Here is a 23,251-nt window from a genome sequence, read left to right as displayed (position 1 = left end):
ACAAGACATTTCACCGCCCCCCCAACTCTGAGAATTTTCATTGCCTGTATTCAACTGAAATTTTCTCTCTCCTCATCTCTACTTCCTAAATTCTCTGACTTTCTTCAAGCCTCAGCTAAAATCCCACTTTCCATTATATAAGATACCTTTCCTAGTCCTCTTTATATTAGTGCTTTCCCTCTAGGATTATCTCCAATTCACCCTGTCTATATCTCATTTGTATACTGTTATTTGCATATAGCTTTCCCTGTTAGAGTATGAGGATCTATTTTTTTTGTTTGTTTTTGTTTTTGCTTTTATCTGTGTCCCCCAGTGCTTAGTACAATATCTGGCACATAGTAGGCCAAAGTGAAAAGAATATTGAATACCTCCTGAAATAAAAATGTCAAAAAGAAAAGTCTCAGAAATATCATAATCAGAATCAACTAAAAAAAACCTGTTTCAAGCAGTCAGAAAGAACGTATTCAAGTATCAGAGAACAAGAATCAAGATCATAAAAGTTCTGGCAGCTTCTACAATAAATTAGATGAAATCATGGGATGAAGCAATAAAAAGAGCAAAAAGCATGATCTTACACCAGGGGTCCCCAAACTAGGGCCCACACGGGCCACATACAGCCCCCTGAGGCCATTTATCTGACCCCCACTGCGCTTCCGGAAGGGGCACCTCTTTCGTTGATAGTCAGTGAGAGGAGCACTGTATGTGGCAGCACCACAAAGCGCGGCGTCACTCACGTACAGTACTACCTCCAGTGACATAATCCTTTGCCTGACACATTGTTCTGAGGGTAACTGAATGAAAAGGATGTACCATGCAAAGGATTATGTGGCTACACAATGGAAGACAGCTGGGTATCTCAGTGGACTGAGAGTTGGGTCTAGAGATGGGAGGTCCTAGGTTCAAATCAGGCCTCAGAAACTTCCCAGCTGTGTGACCCTGGGCAAGTCACTTGACCCCCATTGCCTAGCCCTTACCACTCTTCTGCCTTGGAGCCAATACACAGTATTGACTCCAAGACGGAAGGTAAGGGCTTAAAAAAAAGGTGGGGGGGGGGGCAGCTGGGTGGCTCAGTGGATTGAGAGTCAGGCCTAGAGATGGGAGGTCCTAGGTTCAAATCTGACCTCAGCCACTTCCCAGCCGTGTGACCCTGGGCAAGTCACTTGACCCCCATTGCCTAGCCCTTACCACTCTTCTGCCTTGGAGCCAAGCAGCAATCTGGGGGAGGAAATTCTGCACTGTGTATACTGCTGCCTGGTATAGTGGTGGTGGTGATGGGCCTGTGCAAGGTGTGACAGGCTCATCACAGCCAGCGCTGCAGCCTCCACTATCCCAGACAGCGGGATACAGTGTTACAGGCCCAGCACTGCCTCCAGTACTGTATACAGGCTTTGGATAGTGGTGATCTGGCCTGTTACATCAGCGGTGAGCCTCTACTGTGAGAAGCCCACCACTGCCACTGGGTGTTTTATAAGACACCCCCTGTTTTGGGGAGTCAAATTAATATAAGACAGTGTCTTATTTGGGGGGAAACACAGTAGTACAATGGCCCCCATACTCCCCCAGATGCACAACATCATGGCCCCTACTATAGGGGTCTTACCCATGCGATCAGATTCCTTGTATGAGTTCACAGATTGCAGTGCAGTTCACACAGGGTAGTGTGAACTAGAAAGGTGGTGGAGGAACTAGCTCTGTTATCATGCTAGTTCCCTTACCACACACATGTGAGTCTCAGGTAAAAGTGTAATTCCACCAATATAGCTACTGGTGAGGCTGAAATGATGTGGACTGGCAAGGCTGCATTGATGGACACAGATCAGACTGCATGCCTCTGTGTGGGCAAAATTATTGTTGGTATATTGTTTTTGTAGGGATATATATATATATAAATATATATGTACATATATATTTATATATATATATATATATATGTATTTACTAATAGCAATTTGGAATCCCTAAGAAACAATGACATCAAGAAGGAGAAAAATTGACTTGGAGTGTAGGATTTTCAAAAAACAGTGAACTTATGATTACTTTTTCATGCAGTACAAGGAAAGAACTGTGTTTGATATGCCAGAATATAGTGTCTGCATTCAAAGAATACAATTTGCGTTGACATTATCAAACTCAACAAAAGATATATGATTGTTTGGTTGGAGATGTGAGAAAAGATAAAATATTAAAACTGAAAAATACATTGACAACTCAGCAAATTACTTTTGTGAAGCAGAAGCAGCTAAATATTTCATCCCTACAAGCAAGTTTTCAATTTGCCAAGCTAATAGTGGGTATTGGCAAACCATTCGTGGAAGGAGAATTTGTTAAAGAGTTCCTTCTTTCTGTTGCCAAAGAGATGTGTCCAGAAAAGGCAGACTTATTTAGTATAGTTAATCTTTCAGGATATGCAATGACACAAAGGACTGAAGAAATGGGAGAGAATTTGCATCAGCATTTGCAAAACTCCACAAGAAAACTTTCCTGTTTTTCCTTGGCACTCGATGAGAGCATTCAAAGTCACAGAAGAGCTTGCTGCACTGCAAATAATCAAAGGAACAACTACAGGAGAGGATATCTATGAAAAGGTTTCCCAAACTGTGAAGGATTTGGAACTGGACTGGACTAAACTAACCAATGTGACAACTGATGGTGCTCCTACCATGGTGGGGTTTAAGAAAGGAGTAATTGCTCACATTAACAAAGAGATGGACAAACATAACCATTCTCATCTAATAGTCATACACTGCCTCATCCACCAACAAGCTCTGCTATGTAGTAAATCACTGAAGTGGGACTCTGTTATGAAAATTGTTGTATCTTGTGTTAACTTCATTAGAACTAACTTACTAAACCACAGACAATTTCAGGAATTTCTGTCTGAGCTAAATGTTGCCTATGAAGATGTTTTGTATCACACAGAAGTCCATTGGCTGAGTTGAGGGAGAGTTTTGAGACATTTCTATGACTTACTTCCACAGATTACAGCTTTTATGCTTTCAAAAAACAAAGAAGTACAAGAGAAAAATGATGCAGAATGGAAATGACACCTCACCTTTCTGACAGATGTAACAGAGTTACTCAACAGTTTCAATGTGCAACATCAAGGAAAAGGGAAGTTCATCTGTGATATGCAATCACATGTGAAAGCATTTGAAGTAAAATTAGGCCTCCTTATCAAACAAGTGAAGGAGGAAAATTTCTGCCATCTCCCCTTAACTCAAAATCTGTTAGCAGAAAAACCCTTGATTGCATTCCCAAAAGAAACATGTGTGGATTCACTGGGAAACTTGCAAAAGGAGTTCCAATTCAGATTTAAAGAGCTTCATCTCCATGAACAGGACATACAGCTTTTCCATAACCCATTTTCTATTGACATTGAAAATGTGAATACAACTTACCAAATGGAACTGGCTGAACTGCAGAATTGTGACTCTGAAAGACGCGTTCAAGTCAAGCAGCTTGCCTAATTTCTATGCATCTTTCCCCTCTGAGACATATCCTAATCTCAGGAACCATGCACTCAAAAAGTCAAGCATCTTTGACAGCACTTATGTCTGTGAAGAGACTTATTCCAGAATGAAACATCTGAAATTTCCAACCAGATCTAGACTAGTAACTGATGCACACTCGCATCACTTGTTATGGCTAGCAGTGACAAATATGGAATCTGCCATTGACCATCTCATTAGCTATAAGCAGGGCCATAGTTCCCATTGAAATACTGGTCAGTTTGTTGATTTAAATTTATTGTTCTTTATTTTAAATATTGTATTTGTTCCCATTTTGCTTTTTTACTTTAAAGTAAGATATGTGCAGTGTGTATAGGGATTTGTTCATAGTTGTTTTGTTTTTTTTTATAGTCCAGCCCACCAACGGTCTGAGGGACAGTGAACTGGCCCACTGTGTAAAAAGTTTGGGGACCCCTGTCTTAAACTCAAGAATAATTTACCCTTCAAAGCTCTATATAATACTAAAGGAAGGAAAAAAAATAATCTTTAATGGAATAGAGGACTTTCCAGCATACTAGATGAAAAGACCATAGAGCTAAGTAGGAACTTTGAAAGACAAACATAAGATTCCTGAGAGACCTTGAAATGTCCATTAATATTACCATAGGAAGGTGCTACAGGAAAATAAAGGGCTAATATTTTAATAGAGAGGGAAGAAACAAAAGTTCCTTCAGAATATTAATGCCTTTAGGGGGTACTCTGGGGATTAAATAAAAATAAACAGAACCTAGAGGTAGATTGGTCCTGTTCTTAGAGTTTTAAGAAGGGAAAGAAAGAAGTACAATAAATTCAACAAAAGATTTTTCTGGAAGGAATAAGGGGTGATAGTTAAAAAGAAAGTTAATACCAGAGTGGGAACAATTGTAAGCAAAAGTAACTTTCCTATTATTCAAGAGAAGATTAAAAAGAAAATTTTTACAAAAAAAAATGGAATTATATGGAAATTAGGGGCTGCTACCAATTAAGAAATAGTTGAACAAACCATTATATAAACAATGAAACATCATTGCACAATAATAAATTAAGAAAGAGAGGGTATCATAGAATCCAAAGACATAGAATTGACATAGAATAAAGTGACTCAGAACAACAAAATAAAGAACACCTTTCAAATACTTAAGAATTCTAGTTGAATATAATGATCAATCAGACTAACTATTATGAATCATATTACCCATGTTCTGACAGAGAGCTGATTCACCCAAAGGTATATATGTCTTTGAAGTTATAAATCTCTTTTGTCCCTGTTAAGTGAAAAGCTACTATATTTTGTGATTATTTTGGGTCTAATTCTAGATCACCCTTCATGTAAACCAACACTTTAAATCACCATGCTCAATGAATAATATGCTATACTATAAATTTATTTCCTTAGTCAAAAAAAAGGTTTGTTGACTTTATCTTAAGTTTTAAAAATAGATTTTTAGGGGATGCAGTCATAAGAGGTATCTCAATATCATTATTCAGCTTATTCATTGCTACTTCAGAACAAATAAATATATTTAATGTATTGAAACCAAATATAACAATGTTCTAACTAGAAGCATGTTTTTAATATTCATCAATAACTCTTTCAAAAATACAAATTAGTGGAAGACATACCCTGTTAGCAACACTGGATGGTTCCACAAAAACACACTGAGTGTTTAAAGGAGACAGTTTCATAAAAAGAGTATAATAAATAGGCAGTCGGGGGAAGGATATTATAATGGGATTCCATGATTTTATGATAGGACTCAGTTATAACATATTAGCAATATTATCATGAAAGAACACTATTTGGGATAGTCTTATGTGTGGCATGCCTATAAATTCATGGAATTTTCATAAATGTCAGCTAAATTCAATCAAATCTGGTCCTATTTGAAAATATGATTAATTGGCTACTTTGAAAATATGGTGAATGTGGTGGTGGGGGGAAGGGGGGAGATGACATTTTTTTAGAACCACCAAACCAGTTAAAATCGACAAATTTATTCATTGCAAGGCAAACCTGTAATTAAAAATAAAATCATGATTACAAATCCTACTAATTTTATTTCTTCAGGTTGCTGTTTTTCTCACTTACTTTGGCTCATTAATATTCAAGACTCGTCCATCTGCAGTGATCAAAGTCCTAGGTAGCTTTTGATGCTTCTTTTTCTCACTAAAAATAAACAGAAAGGGTGGGGTAGATTGGAGAAGGGGATTCTTAAAGGGAGTAATATCCTAGCAAAAAATATATAGAAACTTCTGGATGCCACTAATATTTCAGTTTCAAAATTCAAGTTACTGTGATTATGTCATTTGCTTTCAAATTCAAATCAAAGGGTAGCTAGGTAGCACAGCAAATAGAGCCCCATCTGGAGTCAGGAAGACCTAGGATCAAACTTGGCTTCAGGGACATCCTAGCTGTGTGCCCTGGAGCAAGTCACTTAACCCCACCTACCTAGTCTTAGCCACTGCTCTGTCTTGGAATAGATATTTAGTATCAATTCTAAGACAGAAGATAAGGGTTTAAAAAAAAAAGATTAAAATCAGAGAAAGATTCCTATGTTATTATATCTATAGAGGCAGAATTGAAAGTAAAGCAATTTGCTGAATGACTACAATGAAAGAGCTTTTGTTGTTCAGTCCTTTTAGCCCTGTCTGACTTGTAATGGGACCATTTGGAGTTTTGTGGCAAAGATACTGGAGTGGTTTGTATTTCCTTCTCCATTTCATTTGACTGGGGATGGGGAAACTGGGGCAAAAAGGGATAAATGACTTGTCCAGGATCACACAGAGGCAAGGGATGAATTGAGGTCTTCCTGATTTGAGGTCTGGCACTCTATCCACAGCACCACTTAGCTGCCCAAAGGCTACCTTTTCCTGAAAGATCCATATAAATTAATTTGTGTATACATGTGGGAATGAGAAGAGTGCCTATATTTACTACATGAACAAGTTGTTCCTTTTTTTCCCCAAGCTATTATATCTAAAGAACAATAATAAGAGGAGCTTCAAAGCTACTCACTTAGGTGAGAATGGAAAGGGCCTGGTCTGGAGCCAGGTTTCATCAATACTAATTCCCTCTCACACCCATTCTCCTGTTCCTTCCTCTTCCTCCAAAGCAGGGGAGAGCAGAGTCTCTTTTCCAAGGAATCTCTCTGGCCCCAGGTACAGAGATGAGCTGCCATCCCTCTGATCCAATCCTAAACACCCATAACCTGAAGAAGACACACTGATTCGTACATTTGGATTCTAGCTTACAATTATTTCAACAGAGAGTGAGACTCTCCCAATTCATATGGTCCAATGAGCATCCCAGCTGTGGCATGCAGCAGCGGGAGTGTGTGTGTGTGTATGTGTGTGTGCACATGAGCATGTCTAATGATTACTCGATGGCCAAAAGGAGCAAAGACAGAAGACCAACATCTCACGTCATGTCTGACATGAGAGGGAAAAATGGCAGCTAAAGAAAATCCATATCAGCTTTCTAGCTACTGCTGATGCAATCCCCAAATCCTCCTAAGTTTTGCTTTCTCTTTCTTTGTTTATATTTCATCAGTTGCCTCTCCTCCCTGAGCTTGCGTGGGGATATGTGTTTCTGTCAAGGCTGTGGGGCTAGGTACTTGTTGAACACTCCAGTGGCGAAGCGAGGAGAGTGCCAGTAATGAGTGGCTATCAGATTTTACTTGTGGTTTATAGGAATAATTGCCAATTTACTTTCCTACTTTGTATGTATAGCCTCTGATTTATTTAAAACTATGTTTTATAATATCTCACAATTGCTTCATAAGTCCATAATCAGGTCAGCATATAAAGCATGATAGCATTACTCAATAGGCACCAAACAAATGCTTAGGGGAGACCCTGATTTTCAGTTTGGCGCCAACCTTATCTTTTTCATTAATGAAGAAAAGTGCGTGAAATCACCAGCAGCCATTCTAATTTGATGATTTTTTATAAAAATTGCCTTTAGCTCTTTATCGTCAGAATGGGGAAGATACTTGTGCTTCATTTTGTGCCTTTTCTAGATAAAAGTACTTTAAAAGACAGTCAGATGGTTCCGGAAATAGAGAGCTGAAACCAGAGTTCAGAAGATCAGAGTTCAAATTCAACTTCAGACACTTAATAGCTGTGTGACCTTGGACAACTTATTTAACTTCTATTTGCCTCAGTTTCTTCAAATATAAAATGAGGAAAATAATAGCACCTACCTTACAGAATTGTTGTGAGGAAGGAAGTAATATTTATAAAACATAGCACAGTACCCACTACATAGTAGGCATTATATAAATGCTCATTCTCCTTTCTCCCTTACCCCCGCCCCATTTTCCAGGGTTATAAGGATAAAATGAGAGAATTTTAAAGCAATATAAACATGCTACCTATTACTATTTTTTATAAATAAAACTCTTACCTTCTCTCTTAGAGTTAATATTGTGTATTGGTTCCAAGGCAGAAGACTGGTAAGGGCTAGGCAACGGAGATTAAATAATTTTTCCAGGGTCACACAGCTAGGAAGTGTCTGAGGCCAAATTTGAACCCAGGACCTCCCATCAGTAGACCTTCCTTTCAAACTACTGAGCTACCTAGCTACCCCCATCTATTATTATTATGAGCATCAATCATATTCTTTAATTCGTTTCTTTACAGACCATAAATTCTAAATATTCCCCTTTCAGATGTTATATCCTTGGTTAAGTAATTAGATGAATGGGATGGCATTTTATCTATCTTTAACAATTTTAAAAGGGCTACTTTGAAGATTATACATCATTTAACTTCAAACACATCATCAAATAAGCAATTTGTAAACACTTTAAAGGGTGATGTCAAATAGGCAACAGCTTTGTAAGGAAGAAATAATCCCATTTCTATTGACTGCTCTTATAGGTGACATAGCAATAGACATTCAAAGAACAGGTTCCTGTAAAGATGAAAATATCCCCCAAATAATGCAACTGTGGGATCATGTGCTCAAATGTAACCCATGTGCACAGTCCCTGAGGTGTGCACAACCCAAAGAGTATATATGGGTGCTGAAAGTTTCTTACTGTGTGAAGAACACAAACAGCACCCTTCTGCTCACTTATAAGCCTTCTATACATGTATGTGCCAGCTCCCAAAGGGGAGCCATTCTCCTTGCTGATTACACATGGCAAGTATTTAGGCAAATCATCCATCCTTCCAAGAAGAGTAAATTGTAGTGAAAATGAAAATTCTCAAGGAAATAGAAATGATTTCTGAGTGACATGAATTCTCTACCATAAACAGGATAACAAAGTTGAATATAGCTTGGCTTTACAATTAGATTTTTAAAAAAGATAATATCTAATCATTTATTTTATTGATTCCTTCTGGTTTCAAAGTAGAAAAATGAAATATAGTTTATATTAATCAAAATGGTCAACTGGTTACTTAATGAGAACTTAATAAAGATATAAGTAAATCTGATCATCAAATAAGACATTCCTATGAAATAAAAATATTCTCACTGTTATCATTTTGGTGTAAAGATGACTCTGTGTCCTCAAAAGTTATAGCAGTGAAACACAATTTCTGATAGATCTCACCTGAGTGACAGATTATATCTAATGTCAAAGACCAAAAATAATTAAGTACAAAGGATCTCCTCACAAGAAACTGGCTACCCTAGTTCATGAACTGAAAGTAGAGTTATCTGCATTACTGGGAGAAGTATCTGGTTTGATGAAAATCAGATTTTTTTTTCAAGGCATTAGAGTCAAGATGTACATTTTAGTTCTTTGCAAATGATAAAGTACCATGAAAAGATAAGGCATTATTATCATATTTATCGAACACAGAAATTCTTCCAAGAATCAAGTGGTAAATAGGAGGTGTGGTGGAGAGAGCCCTGGTCTTAGAGTTAGGAAAATCTGAGTTTTAATACTGCTTTGGACATTTACAAGGTAGGTTTATGACCTTGAGCAAATCACTCATCCTCTCTCGGCTTCAGTTTTGGCATCTGTAAAATGGGGATTATAATAGCAACTATCTCAGAGAGCTGTTTGTGAAGATTAAATGAGAAAATGTGTGCTAAAAATATTTTGCAAGTCTTAAAGTGATAGTCTGATAAAGGTAGATGGCACAATAAAAAGTTAAAGCTGGCCATAGAGATTGATATTAGATAAATAGAATAGATAATAAAGCTAGAGAGAAAAACAGAGAGAATTATATAAATTCTTACATATATACACTTAAATATGTATATTTTTATATAGTAGCCATTATTTAACCATTTGGTAACTAGAGTAATCACTAACAACCATATCACTCAGAAATTATTTAATATCACACAAAGTTGGCATATTCAATGGTGTCTAAAAGAATAGATATATTACTAGCAAAAATTTTATTAGCATTAATAAGAAAAGATCTAAGACATTGCGTTTAGTAAGAAAAAATAAAAGTACACTAATGCAAGTTTTAGACTAAAGGACTAAAATAATTAATGAAGAAAGAAATGTAATCCTTGAGAACATATTCCATAAGAATTTATTCAGTTAGCAAGGTGTGAATAAGCAACAGTACCTTGATTTTTCTTGGTCTCTCCTTTGCTTTTCCAAATATCTATGAGTTTCTAGTCTAGACTCAGGGGTAAATAAGGTAGGCTTCTCCCAGAATTCTTTATCTAATTCATCTTGTGTCTTTTTATTAACTTCCTTTTCTTTTTTGGCAAGTTGCTGGTAGTTTTCTTTCCTCTCCAAAGAATATGGACTAGAATAGAATAAACACAAGGCATTTGAAAACAACAAAATCAAGTCTACTTTTTTTTCATATGATACAATGATAGAACTCAGTAACTTAAAGAGTAACTATCAAAAGTGATATTATTACACAGAAGAATGCTTTTTTATAGAAAGACAAAATGGTATTATGAGAGAAGTTAGAGTTAAAAGAACTAAGTTCTAGTCCAGCTCAACTACTGAATAATAAGCCATTTTAACTTTCTGAGTATTCAACAGAAAATGGAAACTATGCGTGTATCACATATCTCATGGTGCAGCTGCTAGGAGAGTCAAAAGAAAGAAGGTAGTAGAAGATTTTGTGTATTCTCACATACTATATAAATATCATCTACTATCATTTTTACTCATTTAAAATAATAAAACCTTAACCTGTTCTCACTCATTCACATTTTGTGAAGTGCTACTACTTGGACTGTCACTCAGTGATTTGCAAAGAGAGAGCATGGTGCTGTGGAGAGAGTCATCTTCAAAGCTGGGAAGAGCTTCATTCAAGTCCTCTCCCAGAGTACAAGTTTTGCAATTTAAGTAGTCTGAAAAATTTCAGGAAAGAAAAGTATCACAAAGTACATGTTGAAATGCAAAGAGTGCATATGCTTTTATTGGAAAAATCATTACAATGCAAGCTCATCTCTCTGAAATGATATCACAAGGAAAAATTTCTCAAGGAAAAAATATATTCATTTCAAATTAGCCAATATTTCAAGACCAATTTCAATGAATAAAATGATATTCACAGAAACTGCAAATTATGATTGTAGGAAAAAGAAAAAATGAATAAAAAAGGCCTAATAAAGATTAGGCTATTCAGTTAGGGTTGAAAGAATATTTGAGTCCTTTCCTTACATGGAATGAATGTTTAAAAATAAATATGTAAAATTTGCAAATATACAAAAGATAACCAGGACATGTTTTTCAATATTCTCAGGAACATGCTTTGCAAAAAAAACACATCATATAATCCCCAGTGCAATGCCTCCCTCCTAGTAACAATGGCAATATGATTTAATTTTTTGAAATTTGATTTATATGCAACTTTTCAACAACATATATTACATAAAGGTAGACATGTAGATTTATAAGCAAGTCAGATCATCTCTCTTCCATTGCTTTTGCTAACACATTTTAAGATACAATAATTTAAATGATAGTTGAAAATACTGGGTTTTAGTAGGAGGTTTGGAAATACACTGATGGAAAACAGGGGTTCTGAGCCTTTGGAAATCTAGTGAATTCTATGGACTCCCTACTCAGGATGAAGTTTTTAAATCAATAAAAGCAAGTGTTTAGATTATGAAGGAAATAAATGATATCAAAATATAGTTATTAAAATATATTTTATTTTAAAGCTTAAAAAAATCTAAGTTAAAACCCCCTGATCTAAAAGGACCACTAGGTGGCCATAATCCAAAGGTTTGTCATTTGTAATTGGAAGTGGAAGTTTCAGTGTGGGAAGTAAATCTCTGAATGTAAAATGAATTTGTAAAAATGTCATAAGAAAAAGGGGAGAGTTTTGCAATTTATACTGATTTTTATATCACTAATAAAGAAGAAATATGAATGTTAGATTACATACACAGTGTTGTTGATGTCTGTGTACCAACGTCCATTGAAGCCTGGCTTATTTCTATTTTCCTTCTGTTTTTCCTTCTCTTCGTCTTCTTGAAGTTTTCTCTGAGCCTCTTCTTTCTCTTTGGCTCTTTTGAGGCAATAAGCTTTTTCCTGTTCTTTGATTTTTCCTCTAATTTCTGGGTAGTTCTGCAAGGCCTGAATCCTCTCTGATCGCTCAATTTCCTTGCCATCTAACCACTTGTAAAATAATAACAATAATAAAATGATTATTCAAAAGTCAAAATTCAAATTGACTTTATATCAACCTTTTAACTGTGTGTGTCAAAATAGCTTAATACTAAAATGTAACTAATCAATGAGAAATTACTCTGGAGGCTCACTGTTACCTCCAGGCTCAAATATAAAAATCCTGCTTGGTGTTCAAGACGTTTACAACTTACAACCTTTTTACCTTTGCTATCTTCTTGTACCTTAATCCTCCCCATGTACTCTGCAACCCAGTGGCACTGGCCTCCTTACCAATGCCATGCAGACACTCCATCTTCCTATATCAACTGTTTTCAATGGCTATTCTGCAGCCTCATCATCTCTGCCCCCTAGCTTCCCTGGCCTTGGGCATGAAGCCTCTCCCAGGTCTCTTTAACCCTACTGCCTTCCTTCTGTGCCTGCCCCAGCTCATGGATCTTATTTATAACCAGGTGCTGGCAGTCAAGCTGTCTCTCCCAGCAGACAGTGTGCTGTTTTTGCTTTCCTTTCTATCCCTGACACTCAGCACAATGCGTGCCATACTATAAGTGTTTAATAGAAGCTTGCTGGCTGACTGACAAAATATTAAACCTCTGATAAATAGTTGATACTCATCAGATTCACTAACTAATAGCAACAGTTCAATGCTCATGAAATGCTATTAAAATAATACAGTTCACTAATTATCTTTACCAATAATATAATTTAAAATTAATACTTCTCAACGAGTAGTTCTGTTCCCTTTTCTTCATGTCATTATAACGACTATGTTTTAAAATGGTATAACATGAATACATATAGATATATTTAAACAACTGCCTTTTTCCTACTCTACAGAAACATGTTCTGAAGTCAGTGTATTCGGGATTTCATTTTTGAGAGCCTGCCCTCTCTCCTGGTCTTATTTCTGCTGTAGAATTTTAGTCATCAATCAATTAACAAGTAGTTATTTAGTGCTGCTACATGCCAGGCAGTGTGCTTAGGCACTGGGAATATAAGTGTAAGGATAAACACAAAAGTTTCTGTTTTCAAGGAACTTCAAATCTTACAGGAAAAATGGCCTGAGAACATAGTTTTAAATGCAAGTTAAACATTGGACACTAGAGGGAAACATGAAAGACCTCCTATAGGAAGGAGTAATTGAACTGAGCTGGAAGAAAAGAAGCAATTCAAAAAAGTAGATGTGCATTCCAAGTAATCAATCAACAAACATTTCTTAAGTGTCTGCTATATGTCAGGCATTGTGCTAAGCTCTGGGGATACAAAAAGAAGCAAAAGATGGGCCCTACCCTCAAGGACCTTTACATTGCCTTTTAGCAAAGTTCTGGGTAGCAAAGTTCTAATTTCTGGGTAGTTCTGCAAGGCCTGTAGTACAATTGAATGAAATGGACTTTTCTAGTAGCAATGCAATGATCTAGAACAATTTGGAGGTATTTATAAGAACTCTAACCACATTCACAGGAAGAACTGTGGGAGTAGAAACACAGAAGATAACCAACTGCTTGATTACATGGGTCAATGGGATATGAATGGGGATGTATGATCACCCTAGTACAAATATTAAGGGTATAGAAATGGGTCTTGATCAATGACACATGTAAAACCCAGTGGAATTGTGCATTGGCTATGGAAGGGGGATGAGAGAAAAATATTCTAAATTAATTAATTAAATACAATTAAAAAAAAAAAACACATCTCGTCTGATTCTCCCAACTCTGTTCTTATCCCAATTTTAATGTTAAGGAAATTGAGACAGACCAAAGTTAAGCAACTTGCCCAGGATCACACAGCTAATAAGTAGGGCTAGATTTGAATTCAGGACTTCCTGCCTTTAGATCTATTGTCCTATCCATTGCATCACCTAGCTACTAATTTAGTTAAGTATATTTGTAACTAGCTGGCTGAGTGGCCAAATCTGAAATGTAATCATTAATGGTCTGATTTCAACTTGAAAGTAAATCTCCAGGTGAATGATCCATTGACTTTCACTTAGTTCTATGTTATTTAAACTATTTTTTCACAATGATATGAATAAAGGAAAAGATAGTATGCTTGTCAAATTTGAGGATTGTTAGTTAACATGTTTAATGGAAGAATTGTGTCCAAAAAATATCTTAACAGGCAGAATATTGGTCCTAATTAATTATATACAATTTAATAGTACTAAATGTATAAATGTAAAGTTTTGTCTTAGATTAAAAGAATCAACTTCAGACATATGAGATGGGGGAGCCCTGAAGGTATAATAGTTAGTATGAAAAAAAAAAGATCTGTGAATTCTAGTGGATTTCAAACCCAAGAAAAGCCAGTAACTGTCAAGGGGCAGCCAAAATAAATGCATACCACAAAAAGGGAAGTTTTGGTCCCACTGTATTCTGACTTAGACCTTCTCTGGAGTATTGTGTTCAGTTCTGGGTGCCACCTATTACACAAGATGTTGATAAGGTCTTTGGGAGATAACCCAAAGAAAAGCAACTAGGATAATAAAGAAGCTCAAAGTCATGACTTTGGATGATATATGGATCAATTGAAAGAGCTGGTCTGGAGAAATTTTTCAAGAGTTATAATATCTTCAAATATTTGAAGGGCTGCCCTGTAAAACAGAGATGAGAGTTTTCTGCATAACCTCAAAGAACAGAAGTAGGATTGTGATGACAATTACAACAGCAGATTTGGGATCAATGTAAGGGAATAGTTTCTAACAATTAATGATCCAAAAGTGAATGGATTGCTTTGAAAGGGACAGAATTACTCCTAAATAGAGGTAGAGGACAGACTAGATTTGATGGTCTTTGAGGTTCCTTTCAAATCAGGAATTCTATAATTTTCTGATTTTCTTAAATGATGAATAGCTGAAAACACTGAAGACATTGTTTAGATTCTATTCAACCCTGAAGTTCTCAAGCCAGTTAAGAGAAATGTCTCCTGCTAGAATACGGCAAAGAGAATGTGGCAAAGCTAGAACAAGAAGCTCCAGTTAGTTGGTTCTCAGTAAGATGTGGTATAGGTTGAGGGGAAAATCCCTACTCAGAGATTTCTTTTTACATATTCCATTGTCTCAAAAGTTTCCATTGTAAAAGCTGGCACCCTGCCTCTTAAAGGAGTTCTACTGACCAATAATCCCTTGGGGGAATACAAGCATCTATCAGTCTATTCTGGCTACAGTTTGTGGTCTGAAAAAATGATTTTTTTTTTTAAATATATTTTATTTGATCATTTCCGAGCATTATTCGTTAAAGACATAGATCATTTTCTTTTCCTCCCCCCCACCCCCCATAGCCGACGCGTAAGTCCACTGGGCATTAGATGTTTTCTTGATTTGAACCCATTGCTTTGTTGATAGTATTTGCATTAGAGTGTTCATTTAAAGTCTATCCTCTGTCATGTCCCCTCAACCTCTGTATTCAGGCAGTTGCTTTTTCTCGGTGTTTCCACTCCCATAGTTTATCCTTTGCTTATGAATGGTGTTTTTTTTTTCTCCTGGATCCCTGAAAGTTGTTCAGGGACATTACACCGCCCCTAATGGAGAAGTCCATTACGTTCGATTATACCACAGTGTATTAGTCTCTGTGTACAATGTTCTCCTGGTTCTGCTCCTCTCGCTCTGCATCACTTCCTGGAGGTTGTTCCAGTCTCCATGGAACTTCTCCACTTTATTATTCCTTTGAGCACAATAGTATTCCATCACCAACATATACCACAGTTTGTTCAGCCATTCCCCAATTGATGGGCATCCCCTCGTTTTCCAGTTTTGGGCCACCACAAAGAGTGCAGCTATGAATATTTTTGTACAAGTCTTTGTGTCCATTATCTCTTTGGGATACAGACCCAGCAGTGCTATGGCTGGGTCAAAGGGTAGATATTCTTTTGTCGCCCTTTGGGCATAGTTCCAAATTGCCCTCCAGAATGGTTGGATCAGTTCACAACTCCACCAGCAATGAATTAATGTCCCTACTTTGCCACATCCCCTCCAGCATTCATTACTTTCCTCTGCTGTTATGTTAGCCAATCTGCTAGGTGTGAGGTGATACCTCAGAGTTGTTTTGATTTGCATCTCTCTGATTATAAGAGATGTGGAACACTTCTTCATGTGCTTGTTAATAGTTTTGATTTCTTTATCTGAGAGCTGCCTATCCATTTCCCTTGCCCATTTATCAATTGGAGAATGGCTTGATTTTTTGTACAATTGATTTAGCTCATTATAAATATGAGTAATTAAACCTTTGTCAGAGGTTTCTATGAAGATTTTTTCCCAATTTGTTGTTTCCCTTCTGATTTTAGTTATATTGGTTTTGTTTGTACAAAAGCTTTTTAGTTTGATGTAGTCAAAATTATTTATTTTACATTTTGTGATTCTTTCTATATCTTGCTTGGTTTTAAAGCCTTTCCCCTCCCAAAGGTCTGACATGTATACTATTCTGTGTTTACCCAATTTACTTATGGTTTCCTTCTTTATGTTTAAGTCACTCACCCATTTTGAATTTATCTTGGTGTAGGGTGTGAGGTGTTGATCTATTCCTAGTCTCTCCCACACTGTCTTCCAATTTTCCCAGCAGTTTTTATCGAATAGTGGATTTTTGTCCCAAAAGCTGGGATCTTTGGGTTTATCGTATACTGTCTTGCTGAGGTCGTTTTCCCCCAGTCTATTCCACTGATCTTCCTTTCTGTTTCTTAGCCAGTACCAAATTGTTTTGATGACTGCTGCTTTGTAATATAGTTTGAGGTCTGGGACTGCAAGGCCCCCATCATATGTGTTTTTTTTCATTATTTCCCTGGATATCCTTGATCTTTTGTTCTTCCAAATGAACTTTGTTATGGTTTTTTCTAAATCAGTGAAGAAGTATTTTGGTAGTTCAATGGGTATGGCACTAAATAGATAAATAAGTTTGGGTAGGATGGTCATTTTTATTATATTGGCTCGTCCTATCCATGAGCAGTTAATGTTTTTCCAATTGTTCAAGTCTAGTTTTAGTTGTGTGGCGAGTGTTTTGTAGTTGTGTTCATATAGTTCCTGTGTTTGTCTTGGGAGATAGATTCCTAGGTATTTTATTTTGTCTAAGGTGATTTTGAATGGGATTTCTCTTTCTAGTTCTTGCTGCTGAGCTGTGTTGGAGATATATAGAAAAGCTGATGATTTATGTGGGTTTATTTTGTATCCTGCAACTTTGCTAAAGTTGTTGATTATTTCAATTAGCTTTTTGGTTGAATCTCTAGGATTCTTTAAGTAGACCATCATGTCATCCGCAAAGAGTGATAACTTGGTCTCCTCCTTGCCTATTCTGATGCCTTCAATTTCTTTATCTTCTCTAATTGCTACTGCTAGTGTTTCTAGTACAATGTCAAATAGTAGAGGTGATAATGGGCATCCTTGTTTCACTCCTGATCTTATTGGGAATGCATCTAGTTTATCCCCATTGCAGATGATATTAGCTGTTGGTTTTAGATATATACTGTTTATTATTTTTAGGAATGACCCTTCTATTCCTATGCTTTCTAGTGTTTTTAATAGGAATGGGTGTTGTATTTTATCAAAGGCTTTTTCTGCATCTATTGAGATAATCATGTGGTTCTTGCTAGTTTGCTTGTTGATGTGGTCAATTATGTGGATGGTTTTCCTAATGTTGAACCAGCCCTGCATCCCTGGTATGAATCCTACTTGATCATGGTGAATGATCCTTCTGATCACTTGCTGGAGTCTTTTTGCTAGTATCCTATTTAAAATTTTTGCATCTATATTCATTAGGGAGATTGGTCTATAGTTTTCTTTCTCTGTTTTTGACCTGCCTGGTTTTGGAATCAGTACCATGTTTGTGTCGTAAAAGGAGTTTGGTAGAACTCCCTCTTTGCTTATTATGTCAAATAGTTTGTATAGTATTGGGGTTAACTGTTCTCTGAATGTTTGATAGAATTCACAGGTGAATCCATCAGGCCCTGGGGATTTTTTCTTAGGAAGTTCTTTGATGGCTTGATGGATTTCAATTTCTGATATGGGATTATTTAAGAATTCTATTTCCTCTTCTGTTAGTCTAGGCAGTTTGTATTTTTGTATATATTCATCCATTTCTCCTAAATTGGTGTATTTATTGCCATATAATTGGGCAAAGTAATTTCTAATGATTGCCTTAATTTCCTCCTCATTGGAGGTGCTGTCCCCCTTTTCATCTTTAATGCTGTGAATTTGCTTTTCTTCCTTCCTTTTTTTAATTAGATTGACCAGTACTTTGTCTATTTTGTTTGTTTTTTCAAAGTACCAGCTTCTTGTCTTATTTATTAAATCAATAGTTCTATCACTTTCGATTTTATTAATTTCTCCCTTAATTTTTAGGATTTCTAATTTGGTTTTCTGCTGGGGGTTTTTAATTTGATCGCTTTCGAGTTTTTTCAATTGCATTTCCAATTGATTGATCTCTGCTCTCCCTTGTTTGTTAATATGAGCTTTCAGGGATATGAATTTGCCTCTGATTACCGCTTTGGCTGCATCCCAAAAGGTTTGAAAGGATGTTTCGCCATTGTCATTTTCCTTGATTAAATTATTAATTGTTTCTATGATTTCTTCTTTAGCTAAACGGTTTTGGAGTATCATATTGTTTAATTTCCAATTGGTTTTAGATTTGGTTTTCCATGTACCATTACTAATCATTATTTTTATTGCCTTGTGATCTGAGAAGGCTGCATTCATTATTTCTGCTTTTTTGCATTTGTGTGCTATGTTTCTGTGACCTAATGTATGGTCAATTTTTGTGAATGTGCCATGTGGTGCTGAGAAGAAGGTGTATTCCTTTTTATCCCTATTTATTTTTCTCCATATGTCTATTAATTCTAATTTTTCTAAGATTTCATTCACTTCTTTTACCTCTTTCTTATTTATTTTTTGATTTGATTTATCTAAATTTGATAATGGTTGGTTTAAGTCTCCCACTAGTATGGTTTTATTGTCTATTTCTTCCTTCAATTCTCCTAGTTTCTCCATTAGAAATTTGGGTGCTATATTATTTGGTGCATACATGTTGATTAATGATATTTCCTCATTGTCTAGAGTCCCTTTTAACAAAATATAATTACCTTCCCTATCCCTTTTGATCAGGTCTATTTTTGCATTGGTTTTATCAGATATCATGATTACCACTCCTGCCTTCTTTCTATCAGTTGAGGCCCAGAAGGTCTTACTCCATCCTTTAATTCTGACCTTGTGGGTGTCAACCCGCCTCATGTGTGTTTCTTGAAGACAACATATGGTAGGGTTTTGGATTCTAATCCATTCAGCTATTCGTCTACGTTTTATGGGTGAGTTCATCCCATTCACGTTCAAAGTTATGATTGTCATTTGTGGACTCCCTGGCATTTTGATTGCCTTCCCTAATTCTAACCTTTTCTTCTTCGGCTCTACCTTTTAGTCCAGTGATTTACTTTGAATCAGTCCCCCTTGTCCCCTCCCTTGATGTTTCCCTTTTTAGTCCCTCCCTTTTTGTTCCCTCCCCCTCCCCCCTCTCTTTCCCTCCCTTTTTGTTCTCCCTCTCCCCCTCCCCCCCTTGGTTTTCCCTTCTCCTTACCCTTGTTGGGTAAGATAGAATTCAAGATCCCAATGGATCTGGATGTTTTTCCCTCTCAGAGTTGATTTCCCTGAGATTGAGGTTTAAGTAACCCCCCCCCCCCTCTCTTCCTCTCCTTCTTATAGGAGTTTTCTTCCCCTCCCCTTCCCCTGTGAATCTTTGTGTGAGAACCATTATTCTATTTGGTCTTTCTTTACCCCCTATTTATACATTACATTTTCCCCACATATTAGTATACATAGGTTGATATAAATGTAGTCCTTATAGAAGAGAGTTTGAGTAAAAGAAGATAACATTTTTCCCCTTTCCTTAATATTTACCTTTTCAGGTATTCCTTGCTCTTTGATTTTCGGTATCAAACTTTCCACAGAGCTCTGGTCTTTTCTTTGCAAAAAGTTGGAAGTCTTCTATTTTGTTGAATGCCCATACTCTCCCTTGGAAGTATATAGTCAGTTTTGCTGGGTAGCTGATTCTTGGTTGGAGACCCAGCTCTCTTGCCTTTCTGAAGATCATGTTCCATGCCTTACGATCATTCAGCGTAGAACTTGCAAGGTCTTGTGTGATCCTGATTGGCATTCCTTTATATCTAAATTGTCTTTTTCTGGCTTCCTGTAGGATTTTTTCTTTTGTTTGATAGCTTTGGAATTTGGCAATTACATTCCTGGGAGTTGTCTTTTGGGGGTTTAGTGTAGAAGGTGTTCTGTGAGCTCTGTCAGTGGATGTATTGCCCCCTTGTTCTAGAATCTCTGGGCAATTTTCTTTGATTATATCTTGTATCACCATGTCCAGTTTGGTGTTTATTTCTGGCTTTTCTGGGAGTCCAATTATTCTTAAATTTTCTCTTCTCCCCCTGTTTTCCAAATCTATCACCTTGTCGGTGAGATATTTTATGTTCTCTTCTAATTTCTTGGTGTTTTGGCTTTGCTTTATTAGTTCTTGCTTTAAAGCCTGGTTTTCTTTTACAGTTTGGTCAAACTGGTTTTGTAGATGCGTGAATTTCTTTTGCATCATTTCCCACTTTTCCTCCCAGAGGGCTTCCATCTTTTTGGTCCTTTCTGATTCAAATTCTTCATGGGTTTGTGGAGAGTTTCTATTTCCTTTGGAAGATTTTGGAGAATTTTCTTGTATATCTTCTTCTATCTGCTCTGTATTTTGTATTTTGGCTCCATAGAATGTGTCCAGAGTCGCCCCTTTCTTCTTATTTTTCTTGGTATTTTGGGGCTTCTGTGCTTCTGTGGAATTTGTCATCTCTGAACGTGGAGGATTGGCTTTTCTTGTCTTTGTCTGGTGATCAGTGGCTTTAGTACTGGGCAGATGTTGGTTCTATGAGCGTTCCCTGGGTTAAACTGAATATGCCTCACTGGAACTGGAATGGAAGGGTCGGACCACGAGGCCACACTCTCCCCCTGGCTCGATTTCCGGAAGTTGCCTTCAGAATCCCTGGCCGTGAGGCTGTTTCGTCGGCCTGCGGGGGGATGGGCTGCCGCTTCCCCAAGCTCCGAGAGCACAGACTTTCACTGAGACTTGGATAGCAGGGTCCAGCCCGTGAGGCTGTCTTGCCCGCCCTGAGGGTTGCTGTTGTTTTGACCAGCTCTCTGCAGCGGAGGCCCCAGGCAGTAACTTTCACCCGGACCGACCAGCTCTTTGCAGCGGAGGCCCCAGGCAGTAACTTTCACCCGGACCTACCGGCTCTCTGCAGCGGAAGCCCCAGGCAGTAACTTTCACCCGGACTGGGACTTGGGTAGAAGACCCTGAGGGTTGTTGTTCCTCAGACCCTGCTCTCTGAGCCCGGCGCGGCTGCCGCTTCCGGGAGCCTTGGACTCTGCGCTCCTACCCCTGAGGTCCGAGGGATCTCGGGTTCTGGCTTTTAAGGGGAGCCGTACCTTTTGAACCGGGTCCAGGTCCAGGAGGAGGGTTCCCAGGGTCTGTGCTGTTGATCGTTTTGAATTTCGGCGCCTTAGGAGCTTCTAGTTTGAGATCGGTCGGGAAGGGTTTTCCGGAGATCTGAACTTCAGCTTTCTCTAAGCCGCCATCTTAACCGGAAGTTGAAAAAATGATTTTCACAGAAACCAGGGAAAGAAAATTTCCCTAATGGCCTGAGAATGCCTTGGAATATTATAGGAAATTAGTTCTAAAATAAAGTCAAGAAAGGGAAGACATCAATTAAACCCCAATGAAAAATCAACATTCTTATGATGCATAAAAAGTCAGCCACAGCAAGAAACCCATTCTGATTAAAGTAATCAATAGTCATATGAAAAAATACTCTAAAATGCTTTTATAGAAATGAAATTTAAAACAATTCTGAGGTACCACCTCATAACTATCAGATTGGTTAACATGAGAGAAAAGGAAAATTATATATGGCATAGGGGATGTGGAAAAAAAGAAATCCTGGTGGAATTGTAAACTGTCAACCATTCTGGAGAATGTTTTGGAACTATATCCAAATGGCTACAAAACCTTTGACCCAGTAATATCACTACTAAGTCTGTATCCCAAAGAGATCAAATAAAAGGGAAGAAAACCTAAGTGAACAAACATTTAAGCAGCTCTTTTGTAGTGTCAAAGAATTGGAAATTAAAGGAACATCCATTAAACAGAATGGATAAACAAGTTCTGGTATATGATTTTGATAGAATACTATTATGCTTTATGAAATGACAAGCAGGATGCTTTCAGAAAAAATCAAGGAAAACATAAACTGATGTAAAGTGAAGTGATCAGAACTGGGAGACCAATGCACACAGTAACAACAAAACTGTCAAGATGATCAACTGTGAAAGATTTAGTTACTTTGATCAAGACAGTGATCCAAAGTAATTCCAAAGGATGATGAAAAATGCTCACCACTTTCAGAAAAAGAACTGATGAAGTCTGAGGGCAAATTTAAGCATTCTTTTTTCATTTTATTTGTCTTGTTTTTTTTGTTGGTACAACCTGATTAATATAGAAATATATTTTATCTGACTTCATTGTATATTATATTATTATTTTTCAATGGGTGGGAAGAGGGAGAGGGGAGAAAATTTGGAACTCAAAATTCTTTGAATGTTAAAAAATAAATTACAAATAAAATAAGAAACCCACTCAAGGAATATTCATAAAAACTTAGAACTATCACTGAAGGACACAGCAGAATTCCATCTACAAATGCATAATAATCTGGGACTATTTAGTATAAGGATTAAAATAAATCTTCAAAAAACCTCAATAATCTCTCAGAGAAAATGTAGCATTTCATAGTATCATAATCTCTATATATGATATGATTCTATGTTATTAAGAAAAAGCAAAATCATGTTTATTGTATTCTATTTAATAAGGCAGGGAAATATATAATGCCTTTAGAATGGTTTCCATCAAAATTGTTAAAATATAAAAGTGTTTTAATCCTTAATAATAAAAACTTCCGTTATCCATATGATCTACTTACATCAAAGATCTCATACACTGACAAATCTAAATTAATTTAGCATTATTCTAATTTTAATTTTAGAATTTTCATGATATTTTGAGTCAATAAACAGTTATTAAATGCCTATATTTAATTGCAAAACACTGTGCTACATATTAGAGAAACAAAAAAGAGGCAAAATACAATTTCTGCTCTCAAAGATTTCACAAACTAATATGGAAG

The 23,251-nt window shown here is 36.8% G+C and overlaps 1 protein-coding gene across 5 annotated transcripts in view; it reads right to left on the bottom strand.

The window, feature by feature from the left end:
- DNAAF11 (dynein axonemal assembly factor 11) overlaps positions 1 to 23,251 on the bottom strand; it is a 103,026-nt gene that overhangs the window by 43,520 nt on the left and 36,255 nt on the right. For all 5 annotated transcript variants that reach the window (XM_007488351.3, XM_016431901.2, XM_056823073.1 and 2 more), the window contains 3 exons: positions 11,820 to 12,052; positions 10,029 to 10,214; positions 5,578 to 5,655 (listed from right to left, as the gene is read on the bottom strand). In XM_007488351.3, coding sequence (XP_007488413.1) covers positions 5,578 to 5,655; positions 10,029 to 10,214; positions 11,820 to 12,052 — 497 coding nt within the window. The remainder of the gene's footprint in view (positions 1 to 5,577; positions 5,656 to 10,028; positions 10,215 to 11,819; positions 12,053 to 23,251) is intronic.

This window comes from Monodelphis domestica, chromosome 3 (genome assembly GCF_027887165.1).
Source record: "Monodelphis domestica isolate mMonDom1 chromosome 3, mMonDom1.pri, whole genome shotgun sequence".
In the NCBI taxonomy this organism is placed as follows: Eukaryota; Metazoa; Chordata; class Mammalia; order Didelphimorphia; family Didelphidae; genus Monodelphis; species Monodelphis domestica.
This window is presented reverse-complemented; position numbering and strand designations above follow the sequence as displayed.